This window comes from Pelodiscus sinensis, chromosome 1, assembly GCF_052426305.1.
Source record: "Pelodiscus sinensis isolate ZL-2025 chromosome 1, ASM5242630v1, whole genome shotgun sequence".
Classification (NCBI taxonomy): Eukaryota; Metazoa; Chordata; order Testudines; family Trionychidae; genus Pelodiscus; species Pelodiscus sinensis.
Window position 1 is genome coordinate 356,829,074 of NC_143052.1, and position 25,711 is coordinate 356,854,784.

The 25,711-nt window shown below is 50.1% G+C and overlaps 2 protein-coding genes across 2 annotated transcripts; one reads left to right on the forward strand and one right to left on the reverse strand.

Moving 5' to 3' along the window:
* Window positions 1-1,289: 1,289 nt before the first annotated feature.
* On the reverse strand, window positions 1,290-2,228 carry LOC102454983 (olfactory receptor 52P1-like). The gene has a single exon (XM_006125924.2). It carries the CDS (start codon window positions 2,226-2,228, stop codon window positions 1,290-1,292), a length of 939 nt encoding a protein of 312 aa, XP_006125986.2.
* A 13,902-nt stretch (window positions 2,229-16,130) lies between these two features.
* Window positions 16,131-25,242, forward strand: LOC142831051 (olfactory receptor 52N2-like). Its single transcript, XM_075940016.2, has 3 exons — window positions 16,131-16,724; window positions 20,690-20,782; window positions 25,117-25,242. Exons 1-3 carry the CDS (start codon window positions 16,131-16,133, stop codon window positions 25,240-25,242), a joined length of 813 nt encoding a protein of 270 aa, XP_075796131.2.
* Window positions 25,243-25,711: the final 469 nt, after the last annotated feature.

A 25,711-nucleotide genomic window follows, 5' to 3' on the forward strand; every position in this document is an offset into this window, starting at 1 on the left:
CCTCATAGACTAGGTGAGGCAGAGATGGGGAAGGAGGAAGAGGTTGGATAGGTAGAAGCTTCTCAGAGGTCAAACTATGATCGATTACAGACCTATCACAGACTGACTTCCTGGTTGGACATATGGGAACAACTGAGTGAGGTCAGGAAAGGATTTAATGTTTCTGGTTATGTTTACTCTACAAAGGAAAGTTGTGGAAAGACACGCAAATTGCGAAGCACAATTTGTGTGTCTTTTTCTGCTTTTCTTTCGAAAAAGGATTTTCTGAAATTTGGCCCATCTACCCAGCACCAAATTTCGGGAAAACCTCATCTTTCAACACACATCCCTTCTCCCTTGTACAATGAGGTTTCCTGGGATGGCGAAGAGTGAATCCGCTTTTCCGAATTTTTTTTCTTGTATCCCAGAAAAGAGGTCCAGTGTGGATGTTGTCTTTGAGTGCTCAGTCAGGGTATGTCTACACTACCCTTCTAGTTCGCACTAGGAGGGTAATGTAGGCATACCGCACTTGCAAATGAAGCCCGGGATTTGAATTTCCTGGGCTTCATTTGCATAAGCGGGGAGCCGCCATTTTTAAAACCCCGCTTGTTCGAGCCCCGTGCAGCGGGGCGCGAACTAGGTAGTTCGGACTAGGATTCCTATTCCGAACTACTGGCACACCTCGTGAATAGGAATCCTAGTCCGAACTACCTAGTTCGAGCCCCGTGTAGCCGCGCTGCACGGGGCTCGAACAAGCGGGGTTTTAAAAATGGCGGCTCCCTGCGTATGCAAATGAAGCCAGGGAAATTCAAATCCTGGGCTTCATTTGCAAGTGCGGTATGCCTACATTACCCTCCTAGTGCGAACTAGGAGGGTAGTGTAGACATACCCTCAGTGATTCTGGGAAGAAGACCCAGCAACATGCCACCATCCAACTCTGCCTTGAACTGGATCTCAAAGTCTGAGCACCAGAAAGAAAGTTTTATTTCCCTTAGGGTGGGTCTACAATGCATGGCTAATTCGGGATACTGGAGGCATCCCAAAATATTTACCCAACATCTTAAATAACTGCCCATTATTTTATTTTTTTTTGAATTAATGGGTGTGCTATTTTAGCATTTCTTTATGCCTTATTCCTCGAGGATAAAAAGATGTCTTGGAATAGTGCGTTCTTTCGAAATTTGGCAATGTGTAGATGCACCAAATTTCAACATCCCCTATTTCAAAATAAAATCAAACTAAGATATGCAATTTGTGTAGCAGAAATTGCATATCTTACTTCGAGTTTAGGGTGCCGTGTAGACACATTCTTAATGAGTAAAGAGCTGCAGGATCCTGTCCCGGATCTGTTTGGTCCTTAAACCATAAATGATGGGATTCAGTACAGGGGGTAGTAGGAGATACACATTGGCAATGAGAATGTGGAAATGCAGGGGCACATTGTGGCCAAAGCGGTGCGTAAGGAAGGAGAAGAGACCTGGGATGTAAAAGATTGAGATGGCACAGAGGTGGGATCCGCAGGTCCCAAAGGTCTTGAGCCGGGCAGCCTTTGTGGGGAGCTTGAAGATGGCCCTGAGGATCTGGGTATAGGACACTGCAATAAAAAACACATCCACACCAGTCATGAGAAGAGCCACAAAGAGGCCGTAGTAACTACTGATGCGGATGTCAGCACAGGCCAGCTTCACCACGGCGATGTGCTCACAGTAGGAGTGAGGGAGGATGTTGGTTCTGCAATATGGCCACTGCCTCGCTAGCAAAGGATAGGGCAGGACGAGAATGCTACCACGCAGCAACACGACCAGCCCAATCTTGGCCACAACGAGGTTTGTCAGGACGGCGGAATGTCGCAGGGGATAGCAAATGGCCACGTAGCGATCCAACGCCATGGCCACGAATGTCCCGGATTCCATCATTGAGAAGCAGTGAATGAAGTACAGCTGTGTCAGGCAGGAAGTGAACTCGATCTCCCTGGAATTGAACCAGAAGATGCTCAACATTTTGGGCACAATGGAGGTAGACATGACCACATCGATGACAGCCAGCATGCAGAGGAAATAGTACATGGGCTCATGGAGGCTCGGCTCCTTCTTCACAATACACAGGATTGTGACGTTCCCTAAGAGGGCTATAGTGTACATAGCACACAAGGGGATGGAGATCCAGACATGGGCCATCTCCAGGCCAGGAATGCCCAGCAGGAGGAAAATGGAGGGGTTGTTGAATTCGGTTGAGTTTGAATCTGACATGGAATTATGGAAAGGGTGTCCAACTCTGAGGCAGAGCGATGACTCCTGCACGTACTGTGTGTTACCCCGTCTTCCTTTATGTGGCCATGATCTCAGGAGATGGTCACTGTAGAAAAGCCAGGATGGAGAGACAATGTTAATTACGGAAAATGCAGAGAATCATAGGTTTGGAAGGAACCTCGAGAGGTCATCAAGTCCACTCTCCTGTGCTCATGGCAGGACCAAGGACCATCTAGACTATTCCTCACAGGAGTTTGCCCAACAAGCCCTTGAAAATCTCCAGCGATGGAGATTTCACAACTTCTCCAGACAATTTATTCCAGTGCCTAACCACCCTGATGGTTGGAAGTTTTGTGTAATATTCAACTGAACCCTCCCTAACTACTATTTAATCACATTGTTTCTTAGCATAGCCTCGGAAGTTACGGAGAATAATCTTTTTCTTGTAACAATATATAAGGGTATGTCTACACTACAAAGTTAATTCGAACTAACAGACGTTAGTTCAAATTAACTTTGATAGGCGCTAAACATGCAAACCGCTAGTTTCAACTTAATTCGAACTAGGTAATCCTCATTCTACGAGGACTAACACCTAGTTGGAATTAAGTAGTTCGAATTAAGGGGTGTGTAGCCACTTAATTCGAATTAGTGGGAGGCTAGCCCTTCCCAGCTTGCCCTGGTGGCCACTCTGGGCACCACCAGGGAAACTCTTCTATCCCCCTCCTGGCCCCGGAGCCCTTAAAGGGGCACAGGCTGGCTACGGTGCCCATGCCAGGTGCAAGCCTGCCAGCACCCAGCCAGCAGACCCTGCACCTGACACGGCACGAGCCAGCCACCCGCTACCACCCAAACCTCCGCCTCTTCCCAGGACAAGGCTGGCGGCTCCCAGGAGCCTGCCCGGGTCTGCAAAAGGTGGGCGCCCGCCTGGTCTAGTGCAGAAATAGTGGACCTCATCCACGACCGCCGCACTAGGCACAGGAAAGTGGCCGTCTAGGGCAGGAGAGCTGCCATCCTGGCCACCCAGGAGCAGGTGTGCATGAAAATCAAGGTGGTCCACTGAGACCCCCGACCCTGAGCCCTGAGCTTAGAATGGCCGTACTGGGTCAGACCAAAGGTCCATCTAGCCCAGTAGCCTGTCTGCCGACAGCGGCCAACACTAGGTACCCTGGAGGGGATGGACCGAAGACAATGACAAAGCCATTTGTCTCGTGCCATCTGTCTCCAGCCTTCCACAAACAGAGGCCAGGGACACCATTTCTACCCCCTGGCTAACACCACTCCATGGACCCTACCTCCATGAATTTATCTAACTTCTCTTTAATCTCTGTTATAGTTCTAACCTTCACAGACTCCTGCGGCAAGGAGTTCCACAGGTTGAATATTTGCTTTGTGAAGAAGAACTTTCTGTAATTAATTTGAAGCCTGCTACCTAGTCATTTCATTTGGTATCCTCTAGTCCTTCTATTATGGGAACTAATGAAGAACTTTTCTTTATGCACCCTCTCCACACCACTTATGCTTTTATAGACCTCTATCCTATCCCCCCTCAGTCTCCTCTTTTCTAAGCTGAAAAGTCCCAGTCTCCTTTAGCCTCTCTTCATATGGGACCTGTTCCAAACCCCTGATCATTTTAGTTTCCCTCCCCTCTCCCACCTCCTTTTCCCAGTCTCCCTGAGTTTTGTTCAATAAAGAGAGTTTATTTTTTTGAACACACGTGTCCTTTATTTTCTACATCAGGAAGGGGGGCTAGAGAGGGGTAAGTGGAAGGAGGTGAGGGAGCAATGGGGTACGAGCTACCGATGGGGAGGACTGGGGTAGCTCTGCGGGCTCCTTTGGGCGGAAACTCTCCTGCAGCCCCCCAATTGATCCTCCCAGATGGCAGCCTGCGGCAAGTGCAGCCGGGCTGATGGCCGAGTGCTGTGATGTGCCGAGTGTGGGCATTCAGGGCACTCCAAAACAGGACTGCTTTGCTGTCCCTCATCGAGTTAGACAAGCGAGCGGGGAACCTCTGAGAACTGTCTGTCCGGGGTGGGGGTCGGGTCCCTTTAAGCACAGCCCTCGGCTAGCCTGAGACAGCAGCTCCACGCTCTAAGTCCTAGCCTGATGCCCTGCCGGCACTGCTTCCGGCCAGCCTTAACCTCGGTTCAGGGTCCACTCAATGAGGACATGCTAGTTCAAATTAGCAAAATGCTAATTTGAACTAGTTTTTAGGTCTAGATGCACTAGTTCCAATTAGCTTAGTTCGAATTAACTAATTCGAATTAAGTTAGTTCGAATTAATGCTGTAGTGTAGACATACCCAAAGATACTTAAAAACGTACATCGTGTCCCTTCTCATTCTCCTCTTTTCCACACTAACCAAAACAGATTGTTTCAATCTTCCCTTATAGGTCATGTTTTCTACACCGTTAATCATTTTTCATTGTTCTTTTCTTTACTTTCTCCCATGTGTCCAGGTGTGGCGCCCAGGACTGGACACAATCCTCTAGCTGAAGCCTGATCCGTGCAGAGAGGAGTAGAAGAAGGACTTAGGATGTCTTGCTCACAACTTTCCAGTTAATCTATCCTGGAATGATGTGTCATTCTTTTGTAACAGTGTCACTCTGTTCACTCATAGGAAGTTTGGGGGCCACAATGACCCCCGGATCCCTTCCTGCAGTCCTCCTCCCTAGACAGTCGCTTCCCATTTTGTACGTGTGTAATAGATCTTTTCCCTCCTATTTGGAGTACCTGGGAGTTTGCTTATTAAATCCTGTTTCCCCAGACCATTTCTCCTTTTCTCCAGATCATTTTGAACTATGACCCTAGCTTCCAAAGCACTTGCAACCCCTCCCAGCTTGGAATGAGCTTCACATTTTATAAGCGTGCTCGCTATGCCTTGTCTAAATCATAGACGAACACACTGGATATAATTAACTCCCAAACTGTGCCCCATGGAACTCATTTGTCATGTCCTTCCAACATGACTGTCAACCATTGATAACCACTCTCAGGAAGAGCTGTCCAATCCGTTGTGTTGCCACCTAATAGTAGCTCCATCAAAGTTGTATTTTTTCCGTGTTTATTAATGAGAAGGTCATGGAAGACTGTCACAAAATCCTCACCTATCTCCTCGGTCAGCTTGAGTGTTCTGGGGTAAAGTCCTGGCATTTGAAGACACCTGTTTTTTTTCTGTATTACTTCGGAACATGTACCTGAAATACTTTATTTTGCTTTCTTCTCCCCTGTCATCATACATATCGTAGCCCAATATCTGTGACTCTGTAACACTGTAGTGCTACATGTTACCTCTCAGAGGTGCTGTTGCCTCCCACAGTGGCACTCGTCTGACTTCTGTACCACTCAGCCAGGCCACCAGGTGCAGAAGTCAACTGAGCACCATGGCAGGAAGGGAAGATGGGGTGGGGCGGTGACGTACATGGCTAGGCTCCGCCTCCTGGCCATGAACAGACCTGGCCGGGGGGAGGACAGGGGAATGAGGGGGAGGCAGATTTCAAAGTTCCCAGCCGGTTGCCATTTTAGAAATTGACTACCCCGAAGTAACTGCCCCCGTCTACATGCGGTATTGAAATGGGATTCCAATTTAAAGCCCCTAATTCGAATTAGCTGGTAAACCTCATTAAGGAGGAATATCAGCTAATTCGAGTTAGGGCTTTAAATCGAAATCCCGTTTCACTGCCACGTGTAGATGCAAGCAGTTACTTCGGGCTAGTCAATTTCTAAAATGGCAACTGGCCGGGAACATGCAAATCAAGCGCGGGATATTTAAATCCCGGGCTTGATTTGCAATTCTGGTCACCCTAATTAGCCTCCCTAGATCGATCTAGGGGGCTAGTGTTGACATACACTCAATTCCATATTGAATTCTCCAAGAGACAAAGGACAAAGGAGTTCACCCATAGGACATTTATCTCTGTCAAATGTTGTGACCATTAAGTGACTCTAACTATCCTTAAGTGATAGAGGTGTTTAGGTTCCTTGGAGCTACAACCAACTGTTATGAGTAATATATAACGAGATCCGGTAGAAAGCAAACTCCCTGAAGATAACAACACAAACAATCACATCAACAGAGAAAGCCTTCTGTGAAATATAGCAGGTATATTATGCAAGCTATTAAGAAACCTTGTGGATGGCAAATATTAACCGTATGGGCTACAGGCCTTTATATTTACTCTGCGCCAGAAACGATGTAATTGCATTGAACTTTGAGACTTATACCACGGGTGAAGGAAATTTGTACAGATGTCTTTTTCATATTTGGCCTGTGGAACTCCTTGTCACTGACATCATTGCGCAGAAGAGCGTACCTGAATGGCATTGAAAGATGGGTTGGCTTGAACAGCAGGCCCTGGTGGCACCCTACTTGGCGTAGACTGTTTGACACCTTCAAAAAGAAGACCGGCTTTTTGTAAATTTGTCAGCCTTTAAGCATTTGACTGAAATGACCTGTGGTGGCTGATTGCTTCTGGATGAATTGTTTCTTCAAAAGTGTCAGGCAGGACAGTTCAATCCCTCTCTCAAATGAAGAAAGGAGACAGGGCATCGTGTCCAGGCAGAAAAACTCGTATTCCAGGGAGCAGTCTTAGTACCTCCAGCAGGTAAGTGCCAGGTAACAGCCTCTTCCTGCCGCTAACAACTAGACACGGGATGCAAGAGAAGGCAGCAGTGTCTGTACATTAACACACAGCTGGCGCCTCAGCTATTTTCTCAGTTCTTATTCTAAGAGACGTTTTGCCTCTGTGGGGCCTGGGCAAAGCACTGGCCATAGCCTCAGATAATAAAAAGTTATTTATTAGTTCCCTAAATAGAAGAACTAGAGGACACCGAATGAAATTAATGGGTAGCAGATTTAAAACTAATAAAAGAAAGTTCTTCTTCACACAGCGTGTAGTCAACCTGTGGAACTCCTTGCCAGAGGAGGCTGTGAAGGCTAGGACTATAATAGAGTTTAAAGAGAAGCTGGATAAATTCATGGAGGTTAGGTCCATAAAAGGCTATTAGCCAGGGGATAAAATGGTGTCCTTGGCCTCTGTTTGTCAGAGGCTGAAGAGGGATGGCAGGAGACAAATCGCTTGATCATTGTCTTCGGTCCACCCTCTCTGGGGAACCTGGTTCTGGCCACTGTCATGAGACAGGATACTGGGCTAGATGGACCTTTGGTCTGACCCAATACGGCCGTTCTTATGTTCTTATGTTCTTATGAATTGCTCTTTGCATTCTGCATCTTAGGGGGAGAAATCAACAAGTCTGGAGAGACGGAGGGATTTGTGTTATTTAGTCTGCAGAAGCCAAGAGTGAGGGGGGATTTGAGAGCAGCCTTCAACTTCCTGAAGGGAGGTTCCAAAGAGGATGGAGAGAGGTTGGTCTCAGTGGTGGCAGGTGGCAGAACGAGGAACAATAGTCTCAAGCTGCAGTGGGGGAGGTCTAGGTTGGATATTCAGAAAAAAATTATATCACTAGACAGATGGGGAAGCACTGGGATGGGTTGCCTTGGCAAATGGTGGAATCTCCATCCCTAGATGTTTTTAAGGCTTGGCTGGGATGGTTTACTTGAGGCTGCTCCTTCTTTGAGCAGGGAATTGGACTAGAAGACCTCCTAAGTTCTCTTACCACACTAAACAGCTATGGTTCTGTGATCTACCAACACTTTTCATTCTGAAGGATCCAACGTGATAAGGAAAACAGGGGTCTCTGGTTTGGAGGTCATCAGCCCCTATAGATGGGGGTTTGCAGAAGAGAGGGACTTTTGGCCATGGACCCTGGAGCCAACTCATCCCATTTGGTCAGGGCCATGGGATGTGAAATGGCTGTGCAGAGCACAAAGGACCAAGGACTTACTGTCTACCCCATGGTGCCCAGGTGGCCCTGGAATTATCGAGAAAAGGGTACCTGTGAATTCAGAGTCAAAGGTGTCTTCAATGAGACTTCTCCGGTAGTCGTATTGTGTGTCTCTCTCCCACCAGCATCCCACGCCGAGAGCCGACACAGGGCTGTGCACTGTTTATAACACCACTCTGTGGGGCTCGCTCAGCCTCTAGAGAGCAGGGCATATGAATGTAAGCAGGCAGGAGACAAGTCAGCCTGCACTTTTGTGCTATTTATCCATCTTTTGCTGTAAACAGCAATTAAGGGACCTTCCCAAAGGGAAATGAGAACACTTGGCCATAGTGTTAAGTCAGGGAGGAATTCCCTGCTCATTATATTTGTGTAACTGTAGTTGATTAGGAAACCAAGTAGGGATAATCCTGTGATCTCCATGGTGTGTTCTCCCTTGCAAATGCCCAGTAGGAATGGGAAGAAAGAAAGAAAGAAAGAAAGAAAGAAAGAAAGAAAGAAAGAAAGAAAGAAAGAAAGAAAGAAAGAAAGAAAGAAAGAAAGAAAGAAAGAAAGAAAGAAAGAAAGAAAGAAAGAAAGAAAGAAAGAAAGAAAGAAAGAAAGAAAGAAAGAAAGAAAGAAAGAAAGAAGCTGGAATATATTCACTGTTAGGATGGGTGATCAGACATTTCCAATTTCAGAATATCCAAAAGATCCTCCAAAAATGAAAAGCGGGATTGAAGGAAAAATGATGGAACCTCCAGGAACCTTTACTTATATCCTTGGCCATGTGGCGGAACTCCCATTGTTCTCTTTAGAGAAAAAATACAGCTACAAGATTGAGTTTGCTACATGAGCAAGTCCCCTGTCCATGCATGACTTAGAACTTTTCCGGTAGCAGTCAACGCTCCCATGGTGGGCTGAACGTTCACAGAGGAGCTCATCAGATGTGGATTGGCACCACCTAAGATGCATCATCAGTCCACTATAGAAAATCATAACATTCCCTTTGACACCCAACAGGACATGCTCCATATAAGATTTGTTGCAGTTTTATAACAGTGATAGCAACAATGATAAAAATGGCCCTATTCAGTCACACAGCATCCCCCATCTTCTCTCCCCATGATGGGGTGACAGTTGCTAGTCACCTAAAGAAGGGGCATTGGCCAGATTCTAGCCGCACAAGCAGCCGGGACCCTCCAGCTCCTGGAGAATGGGAAGAGCCAATAAAAACCAGCATTCCTGCAGGGATCCTGCTCTTTGTGTAAAGAAAGGAGCAACAAGCTCTTTAAAAGAGGGAGGTGGATCTCCATGAATTGGGCTGGTTCTCCAAGTGCTGACAGCCAGCTCTGTTGGCTTTGGACAACCCTACATTGGGTTGAACTGAAGCATCTTGCAGAAAGGCCTCCAGGGATAGACCCCAAAGGTACTTAGGCAAATACTGAAGTTAGGAATCACTGCCTGTCTGGGATGCTGTCTCTTGTGCTGCCTAACCTGGAAGAAGCCCAATGTTCCCCCAGTAGCTTACACAAAGAGCCACGAGAGCCAATGCTGCTCCACAGCTAACGAGCTGCTCTAAGTCTCTGCTCAGGTCTCAGTTCTGGGGGGTTTTCAGTTGAGGTGCCCCCACCCCACTCATTAACTCAGCAGCTCCCATTTGCTAGGGATTCTCAGATTACCAGCACCCTCTAGATGGGACCTTCCACGTTGGGACTGTGTGTGTGTGTCCATGAGCATCCATGTGTGTGCACCCTAGCATAGTGCGTTGGTTTAGATTCCTCCTGTAGAACACTCTCAGACCACGGCCCATGGATAGAACCTTCCTGCTCAGAAATGTGTGCGCGTCTCTGCATTCCTCTACCTTCCTGTGCAGAGGTCAGGGTGTTTGTGTGTCCAGGTGTCTGTGTATGGTTACTGACTTTACCTAGAGTGGGAGAGGCACACATTCAAATCCCTGTTCTACTGAGGGTTTATTTGTTTAAGATAGAATAGTCCCAGCCAGACACACCACTCCTGTGGGAGACCTGTGTGTATGCCCTATGCCCATTCTCCCAATCAGGTAAAGCAGAGAGTTTGGATCTGGTTCTCCCACGTCCCTCTTGGAACTGTCAGGAGAATACGCTGCCCTGTGCAAGGCACCTCACTCCAGGAGAGGGCTCACAGCTGGCAATTGTAAGTGGAAAGAGGCACCTCTCTCCAGCCCATCAGCCAGTACCCTAGAGGTCCCAATCCATGGGAGTTAGCGGTTTATTGAAAATATTCAGGATTTGGAGCCTAGAGAAGCTAAGGAGCTGGAGAGATTCAAGACGGAGTAGAATGGTCCCATCTGTGGCCTGACGGCCTCTGTGTTGTTCCAGAGAATGAAAGTTTCAGGAAAAGAGAACATCAAATGAGAGTAGTTGGGTCCCTCCTTCCAGATGATGTCATGATACCCTCTCGTACCGAGGATACGTACAGGGGATCTGCTCATTACAAACATGAATAGCTCAGTTTGCAATGGCTGGGAGAACTGTAGGGTGACTTGCCTGCAGGGTGGGAGGGCTGCAGTTCTCTTGAGACATCTAGACAGACGTACGTGTAGTGCGGGGGAGGAGCCGGAGGTCATGGCCCATGTCGCTACAAAGGCAAGTTCCTGCAGAGGTGAGCAACTTAAGGGTGCTGCCAGTGAAACATGAAGAAAACATTTCTAAGGACGAGGGGATCAATTTCCATGAGTGGGACAAAGGTGTCCGTGACAGGCCAGGGCAGCTGCTCTCAGCAAATGAAAGCCACAGCCCAAAGTAGGAAAAGGGCTGATGGGAGCACGGCAGAGGGGCTCTTGTGAGACTGATACCCCGTACCTCTCTGTATCCATAGTGAAAGAACAGAATCTGGACATTGTATGTGAAGAAAGCGGAAGTTTATTACACACAGCGCTGGGTGGAGTGTCAGTGAACACTGCCACACAATAGCTTACAACTCATTATATAAGATGCTCAATGGGCAGATCAAAGTGAAAGGGGGAGGAGTAAGATCCTGTACCCCTGGATAGGTGCTAATAAGAGGAAGGGTATGTCTACACTACCATCCTAGTTCGAACTAGGGTGGTTAATGTAGCCAATCGAAGTTGCAAATGAAGCCCGGGATTTAAATTTCCCGGGCTTCATTTGCATCCTGCCAGGCACTGCCATTTTTAAATGTCCACTAGTGCGGACTCCGTGCCCGCGGCTACACGCGACATGGACTAGGTAGTTCGGACTAGGCTTCCTATTCCGAACTACCGTTACTCCTCGTTTCACTAGCGGACATTTAAAAATGGCGGCACCCAGCAAGATGCAAATGAAGCCCAGGAAATTCAAATCCCGGGCTTCATTTGCAACTCCGGTTGCCTACATTAACCACCCTAGTTCGAACTAGGGCGGTAGTGTAGACATACCCTAATAGTATAAAGTTACATAGTGTTTCCATTTAAACAAAGCAGAGATCAGCTTCAAGAAGATATCTGTCCAGGACGTGGTCTATCTGGGGATTGAAGTAGAGACATTAAGAGTACTTGAAAATGGCTGTTGTCCTTACACCACACTGAATGTGTCTTGTCCTGTCTCCCATCCTGGGTGATGGTTTTCCTTCGATGGGCTAGACTGGTGGGGAGGGAGAATCCCCTCGTGTGTTGTGTTTATGTGCCAGTCCCAGACTATTTAGTTTGGGGTTCTTAACAGAATATCATAGCCTGCCTCAGTAATTTTCATCCTACAATAGACACCAGCGATGTGATAAAGAACAGAGAAGGTGGGAGTCCAATCCGCACACTGTGGTCTCTCACAACACCCTGCATTATCGTTTTCTGCTCCCCAACTTCAACAACACACAGGGCCCTGCTACAACATTGGACTTTTCTTTAGACCAAGGCTCATAGGCAGCACAGAGCAGCATGTCCTGAGCAGACCAAAATCGTTGGACAAATAAAATCATGAGTGGTGTGGAGAGGGCTGATAAAGAAAAGTTATTTATTAGTTCCCATAATAGAAGAACTAGAGGACACCAAATGAAATTAATGGGGAGCAGGTTTAAAACTAATAAAAGAAAGTTCTTCTTCACACAGTGTGTAGTCAACCTGTGGAACTCCTTGCCAGAGGAGGCGGTGAAGGCTAGGACTATAATAGAGTTTAAAGAGAAGCTGGATAAATTCATGGAGGTTAGGTCCATAAAAGGCTATTAGCCAGGGGATAAAATGGTGTCCTTGGCCTCTGTTTGTCAGAGGCTGAAGAGGGATGGCAGGAGACAAATTGCTTGATCATTGTCTTCAGTCCACCCTCTCTGGGGCACCTGGTGCTGGCCACTGTCGGTAGACAGGATACTGGGCTAGATGGACCTTTGGTCTGACCCAGTACGGTCGTTCTTATGTTCAAATCCGAACCCATATGAAAGGGGACAGACCTCTCCCATTGGCCTGGAGTTAAGCAGGGACAGGGAAATAGAACACAGGGGTAACGCTAAGACACCAGATGGAGAACATCCCCGAGATCTATCGGGGGGCACTGCCCTCTAGCCTTGGAGATGGCATTGCGATTGGTTGTGCTTTCATTCATATTGTCGTGGATTCTAAAGAGAACGGGATGAGATACTAAATGTAGAATGTGTTTTTACCAATTCCTTATTTTTATGGCCCATGCTGTTGCATTAGGACAGTAATATGGGGCCCGGATGTGCTGGCTGCAGAATTTTATCCAGTGGGGTGTGAAGGGACTCTGGGGACAGGCCAAACCAGAGGGGCCAGAGAAGCATCCAGGGAGCTGGAGGCAGAGCAGCAGCAGGACTGTGGCTGTGGTTTGTCGGTGTCTCAAGCAGGCTGTATGGATACCCTGTAACCATAGGGCAGGGTGACGTGTTCTCCTTTTCCTTTTCCTGTTTTTCCTTCACTTTCGTCTTCCTCTTTCTTCCAGTGAATTTGCTATGCCCTGCATGGGAGGGGCAGTGGGGGAGAGGGATCCAGAGTCGCGATGCCCTTGTCCTAATTGACCAGGATCAGGGTTGAGTCCCACAGGAACCCTGGGCCCAGCCTGGTTGGGGGAATGTGGACCCTGCCATGCAAAACACAGGAAGGGGAGCCCTTAAGGCCATCCAGGCTGCTGGGTAAATGGAGGGGGAGTGAGGTCTCTGACCCTTTGGAGAGCCAGATCCATCAGGCTCCCGTATGCCCAAGGAAAGCTCTCCACCGTGCGACTGCCTGCCCCCTGGGCCTGACTGAGGCTTTGTCCGTCCCATGCCCCCACGAGCCTCACGGGTGGGAGAGAGCTCTCCTGCTGTCCTAATATCACACCGCCAACCCGCCTCTCCTGCTTCCATTGCTCAGCCCGCACAGGCCCTTTGCTTGTCCTGGGGGTGGGTTTTCCACACCCTAACAGGCAACATTTTGTTGACAAAAGGGAGGTGCAGACAAAATCTGCACTGCATGCTGGGAAAGCCAGCCACAGCCTCCAGTCCTGCACAGTTTAAGACAGCAATTTTCTAACCATCTCCCTCACCAAACCCAGCTGCTTCCAGGCTCAAACTTCTTTCTCACGAAACCCAGCCTCAAAGCTCAGTCAGAATCTCTGCTCGGAGTTGGCTGCATTACCAGAGAGTCCCTTTTGGCAGGGCCCTCTGGCTGGCTGGCTGCCTCCAGCCCTCATGTGGCTCCATTTCAGCGCCACAGGGGATCCTTCGGGACAAAACATGTTAAGAGAGGCACAATACAAGGGAAATTCAGAGTCTGTGACCCAGACTTTCCTTAGGCCCTACTGAGGGAAAACTCCCCTTGGAGCAAGAACTGAGGAAAAGGACCTCATAAGCCAACTGTGGAATAATTCACAGAGCCTGGCACCTCCTCCTCTTGCATGTGAGGCCCCTAGGTGCTGTTACCCCCCATCTATGTGTTCTGATGTATGGAGGCGGTAGGGATCCTCACTGAACAGTTATCACTTAAAACAAAAATGGGCAAGACGTCTTGTTTCCTACTTGTCGATTGTTTGGCTGAAATGTTATGGAGGAATCTGTCAACAAGCAGGTCAGCCAGAGACAGAGACGAGGGAATGGAAAATTGCAGTCTAAATATTTAAAGTGTGGCAAACCTATAAGCAATTGTAAACGAGTGTCCTTACAAAGGCGTGAGGCGGCCTTCAGTAAATTCTGTTCCTCCAGCAACCCCTCAACGACCAATCCATTTGTTAATCTCATTCCCCTTAGCTCTTTGCTCTTATTATATCTGTGGCAAGGAGTTTCACCGGCCAATGAGGGATTAGGCCAACAATTGTCTTTTCACCGTGTTATTTTTTTTCTGACCTTCCACCTAACGGAAGAACATTCCCTTGTTGGCGTGTGGTGAGACACAGGAAATATAAAAACCGGATTCTATTTTCTTTATTGATTGATTCATGGGATTGAAGGGGAAAAGGAGACCATCCAGTCAGACCCCCTTCAGAACACTCACCATTGATTTTAGCCAGGTACCCCTGTAAAAATGAGCTGCGTGATTGGACACAGCGCTTCAGCCGAGGCCTACCCAGTGTGACTCTGAGCAGTGGTGTCCCCAGCTGTGACCTGCATGGCTGGCAGCTATAAATTCAACCCAAACTGCATTTTCTTTTTCTGGCCATCAGCTAAAAATCCACGCCGCCCCGCCCCTCGAGAGGTGCAGCAGTACTGGCTACCCCCTGGACAGGCAACACGAAGTTAATGGAAGAATCCTTTAACCCACTTAGCCATCATCCCGGGGGGGTGGGGTGAGTCTACCCACACTGAGGGGAGCCCTGCAGTCAGTGTGGGTTGTATTTCCACTGAAGGGCTAAAGCCGAGCCGCTGCACCTCACACGTCTAGTCGAGGCCTCAGGCAGACACATCCTGTCTCGGCTTGTAGAGATGGGGAGCTGAAGCATCCCCCATTGGTTGTGTGTCCCAGTGGCTACTCACCTTCAGGGCTAAACCTTCGGCCCTTATTTCCCTCAGGAATGTGTCCGACTTCAGCTTTCAGTCCACAGCCCTCACTCAGGTATTCTCTGTGCATCACAGAGCCCGTGAGGGCCCCTGGGTCTCTCCCATTGAAATTCTCGGCTTGGTCACCAGTTAAGTCTCTCTCAGCCTGCCATTGTCTTCCACCTCTGATTGGTTTTGTGGCTCTTTTCTGCAGCCACCCCAATATTTCCATATCCTTTGTGAAATGTGGCGCCCGGGCCTGGATGCTGGACTTCGTCCGTTCCTCCAGTGCCATGTGCAGAGGTAAAAGGATTTGGGGAGCAGGGCTCATGCCAAGGCAATGTTTTCATAGAGTAAAGTTCATCATTATTGTCCCAAAAACAGGGTGGCAGGTCCCACCTCAAACGAGGGCTCTTTACGAGGCCAGCCCAGGATCCTGAGGTGAACACTCTGCCAATATCCTCCAGAGCAGGAGCAACCTCTCCCAGCTTGGTATCATCTGCAAACTTAATAAGCGTAGTTTCTATACCAATATCTAAATCGTTGATGAAGATATTGAACAGAGCCAGTCCCAAAACAGACCCCTGCAGAACCCCACTAGTTATACCTTTCCAGCAGGATTGGAACCATTAATAACTACTCTCTGAGTACGGTTATCCAGCCAGTTATACACCCACCTTATAGTAGCCCAATCTAAGTTGTATTGGCCTAGTTGATTGATAAGAATATCATGCGAGACCGTATCAAATGCCTTACTAAAGTCTATGTATACCACAACCACTGCTTCTCCCTTATCCACAAGACTCATTATCCTATCAAAGAAAGCTATCAGATTGGTTTGACATGAATTGTTCTTTACAAATCCATGCTGGCTGTTCCCTATCACCTTACCACCTGCAAGTGTTTGCAGCTGATTTCCGTAATTACCTGCTCCATTATTTTCCCTGGCACAGATGTTAAACTAACTGGTCTGTAGTTTCCTGGGTTGTTCTTATTTCCCTTTTTATAGATGGGCACTAGATGATTTTGTTAGTTTTTTTGTTAGATTTTGCTAGACACTAGATTTGCCCTTTTCCAGTCTTCTTGTCTCCCCTGATTTTCCAAAGATGATAGCTAGAGGCTCAGCATTGGAAGCCAGCTCCTGGACCCATGTCAGATTCTAACACAACCAACTTCACCAACCCCTCCACCTTCATCCTGCTGGGCATCCCTGGCCTGGAGGCGGCCCATGTCTGGATCTCCATCCCCTTCTGTATCATGTACATTGTAGCCCTCTTGGGGAACCTCACCATCCTTTACATTGTGAAGAGGGAGCTGAGCCTCCATGAGCCCATGTACTATTTCCTCTGCATTCTGCTTCTCACTGACCTGCTCCTGTCCTCGACCATTATACCCAAAACATTGAGCATCTTCTGCTTCAATTCTAGACAGATTGATTTTGGTGCTTGCTTCACCCAGCTGTACCTTATTCAGTGCTTTTTAGTGATAGAGTCTGGGACCTTTGTGGCCATGACTTTAGATGGCTACATGGCCATCTGCGATCCCCTGAGACATTCCACCATCCTCACAAATTCCACTGTTGCCAAGATCTGTCTGGCCGTGGTGCTGCGCAGCTTCATGATCATACTTCCCATTCCCATCATGGGGAGTAGGTGGCCATACTGCAGAACCAACATCATCCCCCACTCGTACTGCAAGCAATTTTCTGTGGTGTCTCTGGCCTGTGCCGACATCTGCCCCAGGGTATGTCTACACTAGAAAGTTAGTTCGAACTAACGGACGTTAGTTCGAACTAACTTTCCTAGGCGCTACACTAGCGCTCCGTTAGTTCGAACTTAATTCGAACTAACGGAGCGCTTAGTTCGAACTAGGTAAACCTCATTTTACGAGGACTAACGCCTAGTTCGAACTAGCTAGTTCGAACTAAGGGCTGTGTAGCCCTTTAGTTCGAACTAGTGGGAGGCTAAGGCTTCCCAGGTTTCCCTGGTGGCCACTCTGGCCAACACCAGGGAAACTCTATTGCCCCCCTCCCGGCCCCGGAGCCCTTAAAGGGCCACGGGCTGGCTACTCACTTTGTGCCAGTTGCAAGGCTGCAAGCACCCGTGCCTGCACAGCCTGCACCTGCCACACCATGAGCCAGCCATCCGAGGGTTCCCAGCCCTCCACTGCTCCCCACGACCAGCCTGGCGGCTCCCGGGAGCCTGCCCGGGGGCGCAAAAGGCGGGCGCCCGCCTGGTCAAGTGCGGAGATCGTGGACCTCATCGAGGTTTGGGGGGAAGCCTCCAATGTCCACGATCTCCGCACTAGCCACCGGAACGCGGCCGTCTATGGACGCATGGCTGCCAGTCTGGCCGCCAGGGGCCACCAGCGCAGCCGGGAGCAGGTGCGCTGCAAAATTAAGGACTTGCGGCAGTCCTACTCCCGGGCCTGCCTGCCAGGGGCTGACCCGGAGGCCTGCCCCCACTTCCATGCCCTGGACCGCATCCTGGGGCCTCATGCCGTCCCTGCCCCCCGGGACGTGATTGACCCCGGGGCAGAGGGACCGCTCCTGGAGACGGAGGAGGAGGAGGAGGGCTCTGAGAGCCAGGAGCCTGCCGCCAGCCTTCCCAGGACCCGGGACCCCCGAGGCACCCCACAGAGCCGCTCGCCTGCATCATCAGAGGCCGGGGAGGCGTCCACCTGTGAGTACCCTCGTGTTCCCCTTATGTGTACGGGGGGCTGGGGCGAGAGGGAGCCCCGGGACCGTGCGCCTGGGCCTTGCCCACCACGGAGCAGCAGCTGGGGATCCTGCAGGGGCCCTGGCCTTGCAGAGGGGAGATGGGTTTCACACACCTGGGCCCCTGGGGTCATTGACCGCTGGTCTTCTTGCACCACAGCTGCAGCACCTGGGCCTGCAGGGCGCACCACACCGCCTGCAGCAGCCGCCCGCGCCCGGGCAAGCAGGACAGCCAGGAACCAGGAGGACTACCAGAGGCGGCATCTCCGGTTCCTGGACCGACAGCTCCGTCTCCAGGACCACTGGGTCCAGGAGGACCTCAGGCTGCGCCAGAGGAGTCTGGAGGCCCTGGAGGAGCAGGGCCGTGCCCTGCGAGGCCACCTCCAGAGCCTGCTGGACCGCTTTCCATTTCCTCCTCCCCCTGCTCCCCCTCTTTCTCCCCCTCTTGCTCCCCCTGCTCCCCCTCTTTCTCCCCCTCTTGCTCCCCCTGCTCCCCCTCTTTCTCCCCCTCTTGCTCCCCCTGCTCCCCCTGCTCCTCCTGCTTCCGCTCCTGCTTCCTCCACACCCCCTGTCCTCTCTGCCCCCCCCTCCACAACCAGTCCCCACCGACGCCCCCGGACCCGCAGTGTGGCGAGACGGGAGAGGCAGCCGGACTCCCACCCCTGAGCTTTCCTTTCCCTTCCTCCCTTCCCTCCCCTCCCCTTCCAGCTCCCTCGTCCCAGGTTTCCCCCTCCCTTCTCCCACCTTCATTCCTCCCTCCCCCACCCCAGTTCTCTGAAATAAACAGACGTTTTTGATTGAAAAACAGGTGTCTTTATTTGACAGTAGGTAGGGAGGGGAAAGGGGAAGGGGGGGGTAGGGTGGAAGAAGGCCCCGGTGGGGCATGCAGGGAGAGGTCAGTCCTCCTCCTCCTCCACCTGGAAGCTCTCCCGCAGGGCTTCCCGGATCCGGATGGCCCCCCGCTGGGCTTCCCGGACGGCGGCGGTGCGGGGCTGACCGTAGTGTCCAGCCATGCGGTCAGCCTCAGCCATCCAGGCTGGCAAGAAAGCCTCCCCCTTCCGCTCACACAAATTGTGGAGCACACAACATGCCGCCACCACGGGAGGGATGTTGTGCTCGGCCAGGTCCGGACGGGTGAGGAGGCATCGAAAGCGGGCTTTCAGTCGCCCGAAGGCCCCCTCCACCACGATGCGGGCCCTGCTCAGCCTGTTATTGAAGGCCTGGCGGGAGGGATTGAGGTGCCCCGTGTAGGGCTTCATGAGCCACGGCTGCAGTGGGTAGGCGGCATCCCCCACCAGGCAGACGGGCATGTCCACGTCCCCGACCCTGATGTGGCGGTCGGGGAAGAAGGTCCCGTCCTGCAGCCGCTGGCACACGGAGGAGTTGCGGTACACCCGTGCGTCGTGTGCTTTGCCGGACCAGCCCACAATTATGTCCGTGAACTGTCCCCGGTGGTCACACACGGCCTGCAGGATGACGGAGAAGTACCCCTTGCGGTTCACGTACCGGGACGCCTGGTGTTCCGGGGCACGGATGGGGATGTGCGTCCCGTCGATGGCCTCCCCGCAGTTGGGGAAGCCGAGGGCGCCGAATCCCCGGATGACGGCGTCCGGGTCGGCGAGGCGGATCACCCTGCGGAGCAGCACCCGGTTGATGGCCTTGACCACCTGCGGAGAGAGACACAGCAAAGCGTCAATCAGTGGGGCGCCCGGGTGGCTGGGAGCGTTCGTGCCCTGGCAGTGCCCCGCGCCCCACTCCCGGAAGCAACCCCCCTGGCGGCGTGTAGTACGGCCGGGACAGCCAGACCCCTCCGGTGCGGGGCGCCTTCGCCTCCTCCCGCCCCCCCCTTTGTCCCTGGGGCGGCCCATCCCCTCCTCGCAGCCCCCCTCCCCCCCGGCTCGGTGGCCGACGAGCGCCGTACCTGCATGAGCACTGCTCCGACAGTGGATCTCCCCACGCCGAACTGGTTCCCGACGGATCGGTAGCTGTCCGGCGTGGAGAGCTTCCAGAGGGCGATGGCCACCCGCTTCTGGAGGGGGATGGCGGGCCTCATGCGAGTGTCCCTTCTTTGTAGGGCAGGGGCGAGCCACTCGCAGAGCTCCAGGAAGGTGTCCCTCATCATCCTAAAGTTCTGGGTCCACTGTCGGTCGTCCCAGCGCTCCAGGATGATGCGGTCCCACCAGTCGCTGCTGGTGTCCAGACGGCAGATGCGGCGGGGCACGCCGGTGCCGGGGCGCCGCCGCGGCTCCTCCACGGCCCCCAGGGCGGCCAGGCGGAGAGGCAGGGGGCTGACGTTCCCCAGGTGGTGCCAGGCAGCCTCGAGCCATTGCTGGCAGGCTTGCAGCAGCAAGTCCAGAAAGTGCACCAGAAGGTGCAGGGCGAGCCGTGGCTCCATGTTGCCACCTGCGGCGGTCCCCCCCGAAGGGAAGCACCGACACAGACGGGCACAGAGACCGACGCTTTGCTGTCCCTCGGCGAGGTTGGCAAGCAAGCAGGAAAAGCTGAGAACCGGCTGTCCAGGGGGGTCCCTTTAAGCACGAGCCTCAGATAGCCTCAGACAGCAGCCACACAAAGCAACTGCTGACCTGATGCCCTGCCAGAACCGGTTTCAGCTGCCCTTAAATGCCCCCCTGCGTCCAATCAGTGTGGACGCGCTAGTTCGAACTAGCAAAACGCTAGTTCGAACTAGTTTTTAGTTCTAGATGCGCTAGTTCGAACTAGCTTAGTTCGAATTAACTAATTCGAACTAAGTTAGTTCGAACTAGCGCTGTAGTGTAGACGTACCCCCAGTAGTTACTACAGCGTCTGTGTGACATTCATTGTGCCCAGTGTGGATGGGGTTTTAATAGCCGTGTCCTACACCCAGATCCTCAGAGCCATCTTCCAACTGCCCACAAAGGATGCTCGGATTAAGGCATTTGGGACCTGTGGGTCTCATCTCTGCCCTCTCTCAGCCTTGTACATCCCAGATCTCTTTGTCTCCCTCATTCAGAGGGTTGGTTCTTCTGTGCCCCTGCCTGTGCTCATCCTCATGGCCAATGTGTACCTCCTGGTGCCCCCTACGCCACACCCCATCATCTATGGGGTGAGGACAAAGCAAATCCGGGACAGGCTGCTGGGGTTAGTTACTCAGAAAAGGGCCTAATATTCACTCCCAGTGCTCAGACTCTCTGTGGTTCCTCTGATCAACTGTATGTCCAAACTCATTAAGGATGCATCTACACAGCACCCTAAACTCAAAATAAGAGATGCAATTTCCGCTATGCAAACTGGGTATCTTATTCAGAATCAATTTCAAAATAGCTTATTTTGAAATTTGGCACGTCTACACAGCACCAAATTTCGAAATTCTGCGCTATTTTGAGCCATCCCTTATCCTCTATGCAATGAGGTTTATTGATATGGCAAAATAGTGCACCCGTTATTTTGAAAAATATTTCAATATAACGGGTGGCTTGTGTACTATGGGGTAGGAGTGTAGATGTACCCTAAAGAATGAAATTGGGTTTATCTGACAAGCCCTGGGGTCCAAAATCCATGCTGTTGACTGGCATTAATATTTCTAGATTTTTAAAATGAATCTTATGCCAGCATTTCCACTGTTTAAAATCTTTTATAACTTCATTTGTTTTCCCCTGTGAATGCATTTTTGGTGCTTCATTGTGTAGTTTCCATTCCAGTTGTGAACTACGCTTCATCTGGAACACTTGAGCTCGTGACTCTACTGTTCCACTGTGACTGGAAACTATTTCAATGCCTCACTTGATAACAGAACCTCCTACTGCGTCTTCCCAAACACAAAACAAAATGTTTTCTTGAATTCATCTACAGGCCGTCCTCTCTATAAGTCTAAGATATGTTCCTAAAAACGTGGACTTATAGCAATATGACTGTGCACTGCTAGGCTGTGTCTACACTGGCCACCTATTCCGGAAAATCAGCCGCTTTTCCGGAATAACTTGCCAGCTCTTCTACACTGGCCCCTTGAATTTCCGGAAAAGCACTGACGATCTACTGTAAAATCATCAGTGCTTTTCCGGAAAAACTATGCTGCTCCCGTTTGGGCAAAAGTCCTTTTCCAGAAAACTGTTCTGGAAAAGGGCCAGTATAGACAGACCAGATTTCTTTTCCGCAAAAAAGCCCCGATCGCGAAAATGACGATCGGGGCTTTTTTGCAGAAAAGCGCGTCTAGATTGGCCACGGACGCTTTTCTGCAATAAGTGCTTTTCCGGAAAAGCATCCTGCCAATGTAGACGCACTTTTTCCGAAAATGCTTATAACGGAAAAGTTTTCCGTTATAAGCATTTCTGGAAAATCATGCCAGTGTAGACGTAGCCCCAGAGTCTGTTCTCAGGGGCAAAGCAGACTGGTCACTCTTCACACAAATGGCATTTTCATTATGCAGAGAAATGAATCATGAAGAACCAACCCTCTGAATGCTAGCGGTGTCCCTGCGTCTATCATTTCCATATATCATTTTGTGCGACACCTTAATAGACACCAGCAGGAAATACACCCCAAGCAAAGGCCTGGCCCTCACTGAGAGCAACACCAGGAGGTCACCTGCTCCTCTTTGCACCCACGGCCAAAGCACAGACAATGTTTGGACACATATGGAATGAGATGGAGGCTCTGGCCATGCATTCCAGTCTGGTTGCCCAATCACTGTGCAGGATACAGCAGATAGAAAAGGCGTTTCTAAGACAGGCTGGGAGTCTGGGCGGGGGGTGTGAAGGCTGTTCTAAGAGGACTGAGAGGAAAGTCTGGAACTGGTTAGTTCAAAGACGAAACACGCAAGGGTGCACTTGATAAAGGAGAGGAAAATAACGGAGCTGATTCTACACAAAAGGAGAAACAGCAAAGGTTTCCTAACTAGGACTATCTGTTGACAGTGCCAGAAAAGGGCTAAGTTCCCAAAGGGGAGGCAAATTATCGTCAAAACTCTTCGTTTGCTACAAAAACAAACTCTCTCAGCCCAGCATCTACAGCAACATCCCACGCGGAAAGCCGACACAGGGCTGAGAATTGTTATAATATCCTACAGTTCTGTGGGGTCCCAGTGGGGTTTGCTCTGCCTTGGGAGAAGAGGCAGCATCTGAATGTCAACAGGAGAAGCCTGTTTGCACTTCTCTGTTCTTTCTCTAGCTTTAGGAGTAAGCAGCAATTAAAGGCCCTTCCCCAAGGGAGATGAGGCCTCTGGGGCTCTGGTCTAAGGCAGGGAAAATCGGCTGCTCTGGGTATTTGCGTGTATTTAACAATGATAGCTGATTGGGAAGCAAATGAGAGATAATGCCGATGTAACCCACACAGCTCCTGGGTGTGGGGCACTGTCCCATGGAGTGGCACTTGGACCTCTTGCAGAGAGAGCGAGTGAGTTTGCTCTAAGGCCTAAGGGAACACAGATTAGTCATTCTCCTCAGTAACTGTCATCACACTGCCCAGCCCCTTCCATCAAATGTTTTTCAAATCACCATCAATAGAAATCCATTACACAGGGAGGTAAACTGAGGCCCAAGGGACAGGTTTGGTCAAGGTCACTGTAGGGGGCTCACCTTTTCTTGAGCATCTGCTCTAATCCCACTGACAGAGATCAGAACCTTCAGGATCTCTACCAAGCATTTATAAACCTCAATTACCCACCCGGAGAAATAAAAAAACAAATTGAAAGAGCCAGACGAATACCTAGAAACCATCTACTTCAAGACAGACCCAAGAAAACCAACAATAGAACACCACTTGTCATCACCTATAGCCCCCAACTTAAACCCGTCCAACACATTATCAATAAACTACAGCCTATACTGGAACAGGATACTACATTCTGAGAGGCTCTGGGAGACAGACCCATAGTCTCTCCTAGACAACCACCTAACCTCAGGATGATTCTTACCAACAACCACAGGACATACCACACTAATACCAACTCTGGAACTTTCCCTTGTAACATACCCTGTTGCCAGCTTTGTCCACATATTTACTCTGCTGACACCATCACTGGACATAACCATTTCATTTATAAGATCAAGAACACATATTCCTGCTCATCCAGAAATATAATTTATGCCATCATGTGCCAACAGTGTCCATCTGTTATGTATATTGGACAAACATCTCAGACACTTCGCCAAAGGATCAATGCCCACGAAACAGACATCAGACAGTTTCACAAAGAAAAAACAGTTTCTTGCCATTTCAACCAGCCTGGGAATTGTCCCAATGACCTGACTACCTGCATCCTTCTTCAAAGGGATTTTAACACAGCACTTCAAAGAGAAACGTCAGAACTGTCATTCATGCTTCAATTTGACACTTTACAAATTGGTCTCAACAAAGATGCTAATTTCCTCACCCATTACAAAGATAGCTTCCCCAATTATCACCTCTAATATCATTATCTCATAGACATTTACCTCCCCCCCCCCCCATTCCTCACTCTGTTCTAAAATCTGATTTGTCTGTTCTATATACTGTGTTCACTTTTTTTTAATTGTATCCCTTTGGTATATATGGTCATGCCAATTTTCTTCCACAATTTGATCTGAGGAAGTGGGTCTGGCCCACGAAAGCTCATCACCTAATAAACCATCTTGTTAGTCTTTAAAGTGCTGCAGTGTCCTGTGTACTACTTTTCATGACTTCCATATTGTGTCCTGGTCTCTATTTCTTTTTTGTTCTCATTCATTATGTATGGCTGTTTTCTCCACTTATTAATAACTGCTCCTTGCTATTGAACTGTGGTGGGGGCAGGGGTTGTCCAAAATTCTCTGCTTTCCTGACTGTGGACATCGTCTTTCCTTCCAGGCATTTGTACTGTGACCATCACCCTAGACTCTGGGCATATCCAGGAAGTCTTAGGAATGTAAAATATTTGCAGGAGACCCGACTCTGCCTCAGAGTTGGATGCCTTCTCCCCTGTTCCATGTCAGATTCCAACACAACCCACTTCACCAACTCCTCCACCTTCATCCTGCTGGGTATTCCTGGCCTGGAGGCTGCCCATGTCTGGATCTCCATCCCCTTCTGCATTTCTTATGCCATAGACATCTTGGGGAACTTAGCTATCCTGTACATTGTGAAGAGGGAGCCAAGTATCCACGAGCCCATGTACTATTTCCTCTGCATGCTGGCCGTCAGTGACCTGGTCCTGTCTACCTCCACCCTGCCCAAAATGCTGAGCATCTTCTGGTTCAATTCCAGGGAAATTGATTTCAGTGCCTGCCTCACCCAGATGTACTTAATTCACAGCTTGTTAACGATAGAGACTGAGATCTTCGTGGCCATGGCTTTGGATCACTATGTGGCCATCTGCCATCCCCTGAGACGTTCCACCATCCTGACAAATGTGGTGGTGGCCAAGATTGGCCTGGCCGTGGTGGGACGTGGTGGTGTACTCTCACTCCCCTATCTCCTGCTGGCCAGGCAGTGGCCATATTGCAGAACCAACATCATCTCCCATGCATACTGCGAGCACATCGCCAGGTGAAGCTGGCCTGCGCCGACATCCACGTAAAAAACTACTATGGACTCATTGTGGCAACCTTGTGACCAGTCTGGATCTCTGTTGTATCACTGTGTCCTACATCAAGATTCTCAGGGCCATCTTCCACCTCCCCACCAAGGACGCCTGACTCAAAACTTTCGGGACCTGCAGCTCCCACCTCTGTGTCATTTTAGTCTCCTACACCCCAGCTCTCTTCTCCTTTCTCAGCTACCGATTTGGCCAGAATGTGCCCCTGTATTTTGATGTTCTCATTGCCAGCATATATCTTCTCGTGCCCTCCATGCTAAACCCCATCATCTATGGGCTGAGGACCAAGCAGATCTGGCACAGGCTGCTTAGGCATGTGACTCCTGCAGACTGATCGTTTCTCCCGGTTCTCTGACTCTCGGACTGAGCTCTGTGCAGAGCTGGCTGCTAACACAGTGTTCGACTCTGCTCCCTGAATCACTGACTGACCAATGAAAGGGGCAAAATTTCCTTCCTGACTATAAAATGTGGTGTTAATGAAACATC

Coding starts and splice junctions, on each gene's coding strand:
- LOC102454983 (XM_006125924.2), bottom strand. CDS start 2,228: ATGTCAGATTCAAACTCAACCGAATTCAACAACCCCTCCATTTTCCTC.
- LOC142831051 (XM_075940016.2), top strand. CDS start 16,131: ATGTCAGATTCTAACACAACCAACTTCACCAACCCCTCCACCTTCATC. Junction 16,725..20,689: donor GTGCCGACATCTGCCCCAGG/GTATGTCTACAC, acceptor TCCCTCATTCAG/AGGGTTGGTTCTTCTGTGCC. Junction 20,783..25,116: donor CACACCCCATCATCTATGGG/GTGAGGACAAAG, acceptor CCTGCTGGCCAG/GCAGTGGCCATATTGCAGAA.